We start from the raw sequence: 14,063 nt of genomic DNA on the forward strand, positions 1-14,063 counted from the left end.
TTCATTTAAGAAGTCCCTTGAATGAAAACGGACCAGACATCTTGCAGGGAAGAGATCATCGTTCACTATTACCCATTGACCTTGCTTGTTCGTCACAATTACAATGGAAAGATAGATAGTCTCAAAACCTACTCGAACCTTGGACCGGCCTTTCCTGTATTTCAGTGGAGAAACACATGAAAAGGTGCCTGCCTTTCTGCCTGCAGAGGTTACTCTGCAGGGTGCAAGAGCAGAGGAAGAGTAAAAGAGAAACAGGCAGGTTACTCAGTCCTCCACCTGTAATTTGGATGAGCTCTTTAGGCAGAGAAAGAGCTGCATGCTGAGTTAGGGAGGCAGCTGAGCAGACACACTCAATGTTCTCTCCTTGTGAGGTATACCAAACTCACATTTCCCCTCCCTTGAGAGATCTTTGGCATGCCTCTAACTGATGTCACACAAATTTTGCCACAGATGGAAAGGGAGCAGAGAGGAGGAAGAGCAGAGAGAGACGAAGCATTCAGATTTTGGAAGTGGATGGACAGATTAAGTACAATTCATTTTATGCTGTAGTTCTTTGGTAGTCAGTCAACCGAGTGCAACTTTGAGGCTCATCGATAGGGCACAATAGGAAATGCAAGCAGCTGTGTCTCAGTCAGCACTCACTGACTGGGATGGGTGGCTTAACACACTGTCCAATGGCTCAAAACCCTTTCCCCTGGCATCTTCTCAGCTCTTCTGGGAAGTAGTACCTTCTTTTCCTCAGAAATCATTCAGCCACAGAGAATCCAAAGTGCTCTCCTGACTTAATGCCACACATACAAACTATTTCACTCATCAGGGAAACGTAGGCTCTCTGTAGCGATGAAACCTGGCAGTTGTTTAATGAAGAACTGCAAAACTACACAGTAATGTAGGACCAGGAAGCAAGGAAGAAAACTTGCATTTGAAAGAAAAAGTGAGATTTTGGAAAGCATAAGGAAACATCTATGAATATTATGCAAAGCATCATGTCTGAGGCTCCAGCATCCTAATAAATCATAGGTCTTATATGATCACAGTTATATCTCTTGCATAAGGTGATAGCTTTTGAGATACAAAAGCTACATCCCATGCATTTGTCCAGGAAAAAGTTAATGCAGAAGAAGGAGAAGGAAAGAAGAAAGATAGAAACAATCAGAAGCTGAAGTTGTTCCTTTAGGATAGCAGCAACTGCCACCTTGGAACCAACCATGGGTGTATGTAATAGAAGAGGATGATCATTTTTCACTATCTGTCTTCTCAAAGATCTTTCTAGCTGTGCAGCCTACAAGACAGTTCCCCAAAAGGAGTTACGTATTTTTCATAGAAGCACAAGAACTGAAATCTCTCAGATTGATTGCTCTGTTCACATCTGTATGTGCTCCCTTTTCTGCCCCTGCCTGTCCTGTCAGCCTCTACTTTGCATCGTCAGTTGATTGCCCACATCAGTTTTGTATTGCCCACCACACCCAATTCAGAGATAGATGAAAAACTACCTCATTGACATCGATGCCATTCCTCTCCATGTAGGCCCTGTCATTCACCTGTCCCCCTTCCATAAACTCCATGAGAAGGACGCGGCTTGATGAGAGCTCCCAATAGATCCTGGGAACCTGAAACAGGAGCAGATGTGTTAGGTCAAAAAACAGGCTGGGAAAGCAAGGAGAATATATCACACACAACCTAGAAAACGAGTGAAAATTGAAAAGGCTGAAGTGAAGACTTGTTTTTTTCCTGAGCACAACGGAGGTAAATCCATCTACCAGCCTATTCCCCACGACAGCAGCAATGTGCACAAGGACAACATGCCAATTTAACAGCAGCAGGATCTGTCCTATACAACATTTCTGGCTGTGCTCTACAAGGTTTTGACCACCTCCCACCCCCACTGTCTGAGAGCTTGCTTATCTGCTGTGCAGTTCCTCTAGCTGGGCTGTTTAACTAGTACCTTTGCAAGTTTCTGAATCATCCACTCAGCTCCTTTAGATAGGAACTGCATCGTTTGCTACGCAAAGGGCCCACTTATGCAGATCTAAAAATAATAAGTCATCGTCGTAAATCGTATTTCTGCAGTGCCCCTTGGAACAGAAATGCCTTTGAGCTGACAAACTCTGCATACTTAGGCCATCTGCAATTGAACTGGAACTAAAAACAAGTGTCACAAATAAGGGACTTGTCACAGAAACCCTGGGAGACCCTTAACTATCTTATTGCCAACGTGACACCATAACAAGTGTTAAATGTCAAATCACTTTTCATTCAATCTGCAGTAAATCAAGCTGAGTGAGGTACCAGTAAGAGGTCCAGCGTCACCCAGGGAGGCAGTGATGCAGGCATCACTCAGTCTGGCTCCCCTTTTCCAACCTCTCTTTCCAGCAAAATTCTTCCCATGCTGAAGTCCCTCCTGTCAAGAGTCCTTCTGCTGACATTCCCTTTGGATATTCTTCACATCACTGCGCTGACATGACAGTTCCCAAGCTGTCCAGATTTGCCTTTGCACATGGGTGAAGCCACGCAGGTACATTTTACCAAAGATATAAGGGATTATTGTGCCTCGGTACAGAGATACACATTTTGGATCCTATAAAAGAGAAAGCCAGCTGTGCAGCCCCCTCTCCTCATCTGCCTGACTCTGCTGTGGACTCAGGACTCGCACAGTGCAAGGATTCAGCACTTTCGGGCAGGACAGGAAGAGGTAAGAGGTATTGTTCATCTAGTGTGACCAAAGCTAGGGGACCAGCTAGGCCACTGCAGCTCATCATAGCTTCTGAACAAGCAGCATTTTTTAATACTCTGCTTGTAACTACTCACAGTGCCTCAGTCCCTCACAAAGTATCTGCCTCCTCCACTGTTCCTGTCCTAGAGAGACCACTTTCCCAATGTCACCCACTTTTACCTTACCACGTGTGTTCTGCTTTAGCTCAAAGACTCCTTTGCTGAGCAATTCCAACGTCCCTCAGTCCCACTGTTCGACACTGCTGGCATACTTTGCCTGTTAACCCTGCATAGACTTTGAGGCCAGAGATCCACTATGGGCAAGGGGGATTCAGTTACTCACAGCCTTCCCAGCTTATCTGGATGACATTTTTTGCAGTTAGATTCATGAGAAAGAAAACCAACTCCAAAACTAACAGTACCCCAGCCCATCCAGCTCACTGATCCCTACTGCCTTAAATCATTTCAGATGATCCTCATTCTTGACTCAAGATTTACAGGGGCAAGTCAGTGGGCTTGTAAAGCACTGTCCATGCTCTTGGAGATGCCTCTCTCACTCACAGCCAAATTCTTCAGTGATTTTTTTAATTACTCACAGATGTTTGGCTGTAATGCTAGTGCATGGAAACAATTTATCTTTGGCTTTAAAAGCTCAAAAAGGTTCACAGCACAAAATCTACTTCTCAGCTTTCTAGCATGTTTAGGAAAATTAACGATACAGGAGACCAATTCTTCTGTTGCCTTCGGGTGATGAACACGTCTCTGAATTGGCAGGTCAGATGGAAGGATCCATTATTTAGCCATTTCAAGCCATTTGTTATTGTTACACATATTGATATCATGATAGCTCCTTAATCCAGCGAACGGGTGATTGGCTGCTCCATGGGGATTTACTTCAGAGTATCCTACTTACAGCTGCAATGGATACAGCTCTCCAAGGTACACCACTTCTGATAAGCACCCACTCAGCAAAACCTTTGGCCTTCTGTAGCCCTGGTGGCTTTTAGCTATCTGTGTCTATGGGAAGGCCACTGCTGCCACTGGGGTCCAAAAGGATTGCCCCAAACCTGGAATCAGGTGACAAGGAATTACAGCCCTTGCATGGAGGAAGCAAAGAAAAGATGGATGCATCAGCCTGCAAAGCCTAACAAAAACTCATATCATTTTAGATATCTATCACTTCCATCATGGGACTTCTGCATAAACAGGAGGTGAAAACCTCCTTTCATGTGTGTATGCAGGAGGTTCCAAAGGAGGGTGCATTTTTTGCTACTTTTGTGTCTGTGCAAATGCAGTTTCATCACTGACTGTGCCCACAGTCCTATGTGTGCTTGACCATACATGTATTTCCAGAATGCACACAGTGCAGGCTTGTGCCTCTTGTATGTCAGCAAAAGCTTTGCGCATATGTGAGTTTGAAGATGTGAAGTTATGCCTTCCTAAGAGATGTGTACATGCATGGTTGTCTTGAGACATTTGCCAGTGACCTTAGTCAGCATGTAGCCAGGGAGTTGGGGTAAGAGTGTCAGTGGGGAAAAGCAGAGTATGGTGCAGCTGAGTTTGTGTATGAAGATAACACAAATGCATTAGACATGGATGAGTATACTCTACCCCTCTACTCTGCTCTCATGAGACCGCACTTGGAGCACTGTGTACAGTTCTGGTGTCCCCAACATAAGAAGGACATGGAGCTGTTGGAGCAAGTCCAGAGGAGGGCCACGAGGATGGTAAGGGGGTTTGAGCACCTCCCATATGGAGACAGGCTGAGAAAATTTGGACTGTTCAGCCTGGAGAAGAGAAGCTGTGTGGAGACCTCATAGCAGCCTTCCAATATCTGAAAGGGACCTACAAGGATGCCGGAGAGGGGCTCTTCATCAGGGACTGTAGCAATAGGACAAGGGGTAACGGGTTTAAACACGGGAAGTTCAGGTTAGATATAAGGAATAAGTTCTTTACTGTGAGGGTGGTGAGGCACTGGAACAGGTTGCCCAGAGAAGCTGTGAATGCTCCACCCCTGGCAGTGTTCAAGGCCAGGCTGGATGGGGCCTTGAGCAACCTGGTCTAGTGCACAAGATGTGTAAAGTAAGACTATTAAGGTATATACATACACAGAAATATCTGTTCCCTCACCTTCAGGAAGTCAAAGTTCTTGAACATACGAGCAACCTTCTCAGCATTTCTACCTTCATGAAGGAAATCCAGCTCCAAGGGCAGATTCTTCTTAGCTTCTTCCACCAGCCACATGAACTCAAAATCTGGAAAGATCTGCTTCACAACCAAGAGGAGAACCTGAAGACAAGGAAACAGGCAATCTGCTGCATCCTGGCTCCAAAGCCTCACAGCTACACACGGTGTTGTTTTGGTAGGATCATTCCATGTAATTTACAGGGAGGAAAAAACCCAAATGAACCCCCAAAACAAAACCACAAACAAAAAAACCCTCACCAAACCAAACACAACAAAACCCCAGTCTGTAAGTGCTTGTAGGGTTCCTGCGGTATCATAACACAACACATGGTGCCATGCCTTGGTCGTGCAACACAAATTTTGGCTTGTTTTTCCAGCCAGGAACATCTAGGAGTTAAATGATGGCACAGACAGAAAATGGAGCCCAGCTGCCTGCTGCCTAAAAGTAAGAGAACGAAGCCCTGGAGAAGAGACCACATGGTCAAATCTCTCCAAGTGTATGGCCCAGGAGTGACCCTCTTCTGAGTCCTATGATTCTACAAGTCACTGTTTGGCTTCACTCGAACAACCCTCAGATATTGCAGAAGAGGAAGATCTAAAGTGAGACTTAACTCACTTCCACTTCCACTGCTGAGTAAGAATTTTGCAAGCACACAAAATCCACTGGGCAGTTCAGAGAAGATAGTGGAGTTTGGATACAGGTAGTAGACTACAGTTTTTTAAAGAACACTTCTGGTGGGGGTCAGAGGGCATGTTGCTCCACAGCATCAGTCACAGCCATCCTGAGCAATGCTGAGGTGGCGTTTTGCACATGTCATATATCCACCGCCTGCCATCCTCTCCTTAAAGGGATTAAGTATTCAGCTGCACAAGGCCTTGAAAAGCCCAGCCAAAAGGTTGCTAAAAGTGTTTGCTTAAAGCAACATTTAAGGGACAAGTGATGGGCAATCCTTCTTGAAGAGATTGTGCAATTGGATGGCTTAATCAAAACTGCACATCAGCCAAGCACACTTTCTGTTCAAGTGAAGGGCCAGCTTCTCAACCAGTGTCACAAACTTACATAACCTGACAATCTGGACCACATCTTAAGGAAAATAACATGTTTAGGTTTTTTAACTACTTGAGTCATAAAACAAGAATAAAACATTAAAATGTGATCCAATTTGCTATCTTTACCTTACTTGTTATGCACACCCATCTGAATAAGAAAATCAACTTATTAATGTGTTCCTGGACAGTCTCCCTTTCTAGCTCTCCACCACTGAGGTGGGAATTCCGGCACTGCAGGAGGAACACTTAAAGCACACACAAAAAGTTGCTATCATTGAAATGTATGACAAAAAGTAAATTTATGAACCATCACTGCTCCTGTTCAGCTGTGTGAAAACATTTGTTCTCCACCCCTGTTTCTACTTCTCTTATCTAAATGTCAGTTCCAAACTCAATGTTCCTTTAAAAATGTAATCACCAGGTTCCAGACACTATTGAATGATTTTTCAACTGTTATATCTAGAAGCATAAATCCTTTCAAATTTATGTCACCCAAATGAAATGTAACCAGCCATCTTCATGAATGTGTACATAAACTTTACAGGGGCTGAAGGATTATTTCATTGGTGCCTGATGTTAGAAAATTCACGCATTGTTTTTTGCTTTCTTTAAATGCTCTTTTGAATCAATTTACCAATTTGAACATCAGCAGGGACAAACTTAACAAGTATTTGGCCTGTCCCTTTTCTGACATGTGTCTAACATTGTCTTGAAGTAAGTATTGATATAAGAGGAACAGTGAAGTATCTCTCTCTGGATTTATCAGATGTTGTACTGATTCTTAAAGAGTCAGCACTGATGCCATGAAACCTCAAGTGAATTTAGGAATTTTCCATCTAGCTTTTTCCATCCAGATTCCTTCCCATCAGTCTCTAAATAAGACAATCTCCATCAATGTTTACATCAACCTGCTACCTAGCTGCAATATCTGACCGATTCTTAGAGGACCAGAACCTCAGTGCAGATAATCTGCCTTTTAGTGCAGCCTACACGAAAATAGTCCCACACAAGGATATGATAATGCATATAAGCCAACACTTCACAAGAGGCCCTTTAAAAACAAGACTGCATGTGTCATGCTGTGAACTACTTTCCTATAGTTGTGTGTACACAACAGATCTTGAGGATGACAAAATAGACTGTCTATTTGAGGAAGGACAACACTAAATTGCCAAAAGGAAATACACTGGTTTAGTTTCAAGTTTCCCAGGAGGTTTAGTCTAAAACTAGAAAATACAAGAATCATTCTAAAATCATTTGTTTAAATGTCTCTTAACAATATAACCAGCAATCACAATAACATACCATGGCAGGGGGGGGAGGTATTTCTCTATTATATCCACTGTTAAAAGGGCAAATGTCCCAACGTGGATCTAGGTCCTTGGCTCATTCACACATCATCTTCTTATTGCCCTGGTTTCACAGTCTTTCATTACATGCCCATCCTTCTTCCCTGACTGCTTAGTTTCTGCCATCCTGTTCTGGGCAGGAATGAAGAATGCCATAAGCCCCTTGAGATCTGCTGTGCATGTGATGATTCACAAAAGCAAACTCATTGGGCAGACCACTGCAGTCAGTCCTGGAGAGGACCAGAATCAAATCCAAATCCTCAGCTGGACCCAAATCTAGTTTAAACAGTTCTCTGTTCTCAAACCAGCATTGAAACAGACATATCACATCTTACTCGGATATCTTTATTGAACCCCAAAAATTTCACTGTGAGTTCAGAATAAATATTCAGCTTCAATGCGATGTGCTCCAGCTGGAACCATCTGTGCTTCTTTGCAGACTAGCCACAACTGCTCAAAGCTGGGTGTTTTAGATACCTAAAGAAGCTTTAGTTATGTGCTCCTCTGAGAGTGTGCTAGCGGGATCTCTGATAGGATCTTTGATTCCTGATCTTCTGTGATGGTGAACTGTGTGTCATTGCATCAACAGTATCCTCTAAACACTTATCAGCCCCCTTCAACCCCCCTGTTGAATCCACAATGGAATTTAACTGAAAAACACATGCTAATCCCGTAGAATGATTTTTCCTTGGCCACACAGCACTGCAAGGGGAAATGAGGCCAGTTTAATCAACCACTTCATGAGCACACAGGCTGAAGACAGACTTCAGGACTCGGTCTCTAGTCCTTAAATCTCATATAGACTTACTCTGACGTCATTCATGTTTACCTATTTTCTTCTTCTGCCCTCCTTCGCTCTTACCCTCTTCTTCAGTCTTTCCATCCACACAATCGCCCGCACTGCAGTCCTCACCAACTTTCTGTATTATTCCCGTAAGGCATCATTTATCTCTGTGGAGGTTTCAAAGCTACACAATGGTGGTATTATACCTGCTTATACAAGAGTGAATGTGGCCCCCACACATTTCAATGGCAATTGCTCTGTAAGTCAAAGTCAACATGTAGTTTTACCTCTATGAGCAAAATATCCTTGGAGCTCTGAGCTTGGACCTTTGGGTGCTGGATTTTCACTGCCACGGTTCTCCCATCCTGTAGCACTGCCTTGTGCACCTGGGCTAGTGATGCTGCTCCCAATGGAGTGTACTCAAAACTCATGAAGAGCTCTTTTATCTGCCAGGAGAAGAGAAAGAAGCATCAGCTTGGGGTGCCAGAGACTATCCTAAAGAAAGCCCAACCCACAGGCCAGAGATAGCATGTGCCAAAGCTGGACAGGCTCAGCCCTTTCATCCTTTCCTTGTCCCCTGCCTGAGCCTTGTCACTGCTTGGCCTCCCAGTGAAGCCTGCTAAGCATGGAAGTGCCCTGGAGATACTCTGCTCATGGAAATCTATGGTAGAGCCCCAGCAGCGCATTTCATCTAGGACATGGAATGGCCCAGCAGCACGTGAGGGACCCCTCCAGGCTGTCCTGAAAATGGGTTGGAGCAAATATGGTCAGCATCCTTGGTCACTACTAAGTGCAGAAGCCAACAGCTGTCCCTTTTCATGTATTTCTTTTGCAGATATTTATATGCCATCCACCATTATCCCTGAAACCTGACTGCATATTCCCATGCATTACAGCAGTGTCAGCTAGCTTACTTGGCAAAAGCCAGCATGACCAGGAGCAGCTGTAAAAGCTGGATTCAGGGCAGGGGGAAAAAATTACAGTTTGCGCTTCTTACGACTTGCCCTGAAAACCTGTTTTATGTCATGGACTTTCTCATACCCCCAGTAAAAGTAACCAGTGCTCCCTGCTCACAAAAAGCACCAGGCAGGGACAGCAAAGCACTTTATGGGCAGGAAAGGAAATTATTGGCAGCTCTGCCCATGAAACTCAGGACTAGACTATAAGGAGAGTTGCAGATGAATAAGTAGATTTATCAGGGGAAGCCAAAACCTAGACAGACATGGGTGAGGCAATGGGAGATGGGCAAAGGCCCATCTGTCCTGCATAGTACAGCACCCTGCTAGAGACCCTCAGCGCAGCACTGGGCACCCTGGACCCTGAAAACACTATTACTATGGTCACTAGAGATGCCCCTCTACACTGTTACATTAGCTCAGAGGGAGTGCCAACATGGTTATGTGGCTTCAAGCACAGAGCTGGTTCATCTAATGCTAGTTGAGGGTTTCTGTCCTGCTCTGTAGAGCATGGTGCAGAGAAGGCTCTGAGGCATCCAGAAGTCAGCAAAGGGAACCTATCCCACACTTCCCACAGGCTGGACTGATTTCGGGTGAGCGGTTGAGAAGCCTGTAATTTATGCAGTAACAAAAAAGAAAGAATGTCAGTGCATTTTTATAACCTGCTTTTTAAAAGGTAATTAAAGATGGGAGCTGCAGCGAGCTAGTAATTAAATATGAATAAAGACCTTCTAAGCAAAGTCTTCATGCAAAGCATTAAACGAATATTCTTTTTGCTGACAAGGAAGAAAAATGCTATACAAGGAGCAGCCTGTTCCCTTCTGCAGCTGCCAGGGAATGAGCCCCCTCCCACACCACCCTACCCCTTCTCTTCCAGCCCCTTCCACAGAAAACTATTGCTAGCAACAAAGTGGAGCATTTGCAGCAATTAGATTCCAATAGAGAGTCAGCTGCCTCCAGTAATTCACTAGGAAGGTGCATTCTGTTTATTTATTTAATTCCCTTTGGTCCTGGCAGCAAAATCAATTAAGTAAAACAACTGCATTTAAAAATAACTAGTTATGTTGTTTTAATTACAGCAGGTCCATAATTCAAACCTATTGACATTCATGCCTCTAGAGAAAAAAGGTTTTTCTCTCTTCCCCTCTGCCCTTTCTTTTCCCTCTCACTTCTGGATTTTTGAGATCCTTATTTCAGATTAATAGAAAGAAAGAAGCACCTAAGATGACAGATGGCTATGGGGACACATGTTCAAGACACAGGGACATTCACCTTTAGGTGAAGTTTTGCTATCAGCTGAATAGAAGACCTGTTAAGCAGAAGAGATTTAAGGTGGCCAGGAGCATGTTGGGCTAGGAGATCCCATAAAGAAGGAAAAAATGCAGAGAACTTACCACAAGAGGTCAAGCTGCAGCTGTCTTCAACTCTCTCACTACCCCACATACTCATATTAAAGGAGTCTACCCTTTACAGAGTAGCAACCAATATCACTAGTCTAAACCATCATAAGGGTGGTAACATCCTCCAAAGGTTAAAGCGCAGAACCGGGAGCTCAGTGGCTTGAATCCAGTAAGGTACATTTATAGTAAGATGACATATACATTAAATAAAATTCCACCTGCTCTGGATTTCAAAAGCTTTTAATTGCCTACACTGACAATCCAACCATTCTCACCACTACTGAATGCATACAGGATAAAAAAAAAAAAAAAGCTGCCCATATTCCCTCTGGCAGGAATAATATATCCAATATTCTTGTGTGACAAAGTTTTCTAAGGAAATATCATTTGAAGAAAGCTGTCTCTAGGAGTTCTTTTGGGCAGAAGGACTTCATTTAAAAACTTGTTGTTTAGGACATGAAACCAGGTTAGCAATCATGTTCATTAGAGCCAGCCCAGTGGCCCTGCTGCAGTGCAGGAGGAAATCTGTGTGCATCCACAGGCTTCAGACGAGGGCAGCAAGGCAGGAACTGCAACAGGGCCAGAGAATTGATAGATCCTCCAGGAGCAGAAGGGTAGAGTGTGCACATGGGGGAGGGAGCAGATCACCAGGCCATTACATGAGCAGGTGTGAGGATGAGATAAAGCAGCAGCACAATTACGCTTGGCTCCAGGACCCCCCACTTTGCAAATCACCCTCATTCATTATGAAATTGTGCTTTTTGCAGCTCGCTGGAGGCAGCTAGTGCCTCTGTTGGAGGCTGGGTGTCCCTGACATGCAAAAGCAAGCGAGAGACTGTATGACACGGAAGCAGAGCAGAGGTGAGCCAGGCTCCACACTGCCTGCTGCAGAGCAGGGTCCTTCCCAAGGGAAGGTGCCTGCACCCATTTCATGCAGGTGGGGAGTTCTTGGAGTAGGCTGCAGGCTCTTACTGATCACAAGCACCCAGCTAATAAGCACCCTTAACAAAAACTCTAACCATCATTTCCAGGATGTGTAATTAGCAAGCAAAGGTCTGGGATAGTCTCGAGCCCACCTGACATGGTAGTTAAGGAATTCTCAAGCTTCTTTCAGGCCACAGCTGGTCTCAAAGGGCCTTATCAAACTGGCTATTACCATCTGTAATCCTGGCAGGAGATGAAACAAGCGTAGTTTCTAGTCGAGTTTAATAAAGGTTTAAAAGAGAGAAAAGGCCCTTTAGGGCTGCTCTTCCAAAGAAGCAGGACAGCCAGCTGCTGGTATACAGCTGTACAGGTGAGCAATGTCCCTGCACACAGTGGTTTCCCTCACTAGCCTCCTGCACAGTCAGCTCCCCATCAGGCACGTGCTTAAACAGCAAGTGAATGTATCACTGTATTTCACTGGCTGGAAATACAGCCCTGACTGCCTAGTTCTAAAGAATGAAGCTCATTTAATTTAAAATATGCAAAATCTTCTCATGATTGTTGGTATTAGTATTCACACCTCAGGGACCTGATAGAAAAGCTCTTACAGGATCTATCTACTTAGACACTTATTAGTATGTATTTGTGCTGAGGTTGCACCTAGAGACCATCATTAAGGCCAGAGTACCACTGTACGAAATGCACAGCCATGGTGGGCCCTGCACAAACTCACACTTTCCAGGAGCCTCCAGCTGTCACCTACAGGCCTCCTCACATGCTGAAGTGCCTTCCCAAAGCACACACTGGTCTGCCTGAGGTCTGTGGCACACACCAGCTGATGCTGCAATGCTGAGCATCAGAATGCCTCAGTATTTTTTGTGAATCCTGTCCTTAAACACTTAGGAAGTTACTGGAAGTCAATTGGATTTAAACTTCCAAATCCTGAGTCCTTTCTGAAAGTATTACCCTACATGACCTGCCCAGCACGTTCTTAGAAGTCTTTGACAGAGATGGGATTTAACCCAGATATCCCAAGTTCCAGCTTGATGTCTTAATCTCCAAACCTTAAATGTTAACTATGCATGTCTTGCTAGCTAATTTCTTTTGAAATATACTGTCTCTTCATCCCAACCTTTTTATATCCAGGTGCTGCAGGAAATGATCAAGTATTACCACCTGCTTTCAACCTGCCCACTCCACAGAGAAGTATATTCCCTTCCCTTTCCAGAAAGGCTGCTAAAATGGTATGCTGGAGCAGGACCCTCAGTCTTGGAGCCCCTTCCTGGCTCAGCACTACATAACAATATCCTGAGTGGGATGTGGTGACTCTGCTCTGCCCTAGCGACCACAACAGATGAACACTGGCCATGTGTTAGCAGTCCGTTCAGGACAAATTTAGGGTGCAGTGGGATGCAGGCTCACTAACAGAAGGTGTCTCAACAGCCCAGCCCTGTTTAGCTGGCAGGTTGAAACCCTTCCAGCATAGTGCTCCAGACCCTTGTTATGTGGTGTAGTCAGAATGAGACTACTAAAGGGTCTAAGGAAGAAGATTTTGCATTGCAAGTCCTACCCAGGAGGTTTCCAGCAGAGTCCAGGATAATTTTGAAAATTCTGGTTTTCCACAACCACTTACAAAAACCCCTGCCAGAGCTGAGCCACTCCAATATAGGTAGTGTCAGTGAGGTGACTTTCAAATGCTCAGCATTTCCCAGGGGAAGACAGTCCTTCACCAAAGCATTTCAAAACTGCCTTCAAATATTTCCCAGGACTTCAAAGGAGACTTCAGCCTGCAAAGACAGACAATGGGAAGGGAACATCACAGAGCTCTATAAAATCACTTCTGTCATAGACAACAGGATTGGGAATGCTTGTTCACTCCATAGAAGTACTCAGGAGCAGCAAATTGTCAGAACGCAAGATTACCAGATGGCAGGACTAAAACAAGCAAAAAGAAATACTTTTTCCCCACCAATTATACTGTGGAACTCATTGCCACAGGATGTTATGAATACCAGAATTCCAGGTGGGTAGATAGGTCAATGAAGAAAATCCATCACAAGTTATTAAACACCAAAATATAATCTCTGGCCCAGGAAATCTCTAACCTTCAGCTTACTGGAAGCTGGAAGATCATATCAAGTAAAGTTTAACTATATGCCTGTCATGCTTTTATAGCCTTTGTCTCTTAGTCAACATTGGCTACAGTTGGAGGCAGTGGTGGGCTTCAGCTTTTGGTCTGATCTGTACAGTCATCCTTATGTTCTTCAGAAGCAATTCCCACCAGGACTGACGAGTCTCAAAAAGTTACTGTTATCAGAAAGGTACTGATAGATCCTGTAAGTTTCTGAGAGGGTATGGGGGAACCACAGCTGGCTCAGTCTCCAGGGTAAACCCTGACCTCTGGTAACAGTTCATCTTCGTGAAACCTCTGTCATGTAACTTTCAGACAATAAAGTTGCTTCTGTTACCAAAAGTATAGAGATATGCCAGAACTGAGTGCAAATATGCCCATGTCATGGGACTCTGCCAATCTGGCACATCTGGGGAACATGCAGCAGGAGCTGTGACCATCTCAGACAAAGGCCCTCTCCAGACACTCCACTGTGCTCCACAGCTTTACCTATCACAGACACTCAAAACAATTCACCAAAAGGGGCTCAACAGGGATGAGGCTATTCTCTTATCACCAAACAGCAATGCA

The 14,063-nt window shown here is 44.4% G+C and overlaps 1 protein-coding gene across 6 annotated transcripts in view; it reads right to left on the minus strand.

Annotated features, from left to right (window-relative positions):
• Positions 1-14,063, minus strand: part of ADCK1 (aarF domain containing kinase 1) — a 76,444-nt gene that overhangs the window by 15,750 nt on the left and 46,631 nt on the right. For 5 of the 6 annotated variants that reach the window (XM_030483167.1, XM_030483170.1, XM_030483169.1 and 2 more), the window contains 3 exons: positions 8,370-8,528; positions 4,843-5,001; positions 1,494-1,610 (listed from right to left, as the gene is read on the minus strand). In XM_030483167.1, coding sequence (XP_030339027.1) covers positions 1,494-1,610; positions 4,843-5,001; positions 8,370-8,528 — 435 coding nt within the window. The remainder of the gene's footprint in view (positions 1-1,493; positions 1,611-4,842; positions 5,002-8,369; positions 8,529-14,063) is intronic. The other variant, XM_030483172.1, reaches the window with a different exon arrangement.

Source organism: Strigops habroptila, chromosome 4 (genome assembly GCF_004027225.2).
Source record: "Strigops habroptila isolate Jane chromosome 4, bStrHab1.2.pri, whole genome shotgun sequence".
Taxonomy (NCBI): Eukaryota; Metazoa; Chordata; class Aves; order Psittaciformes; family Psittacidae; genus Strigops; species Strigops habroptila.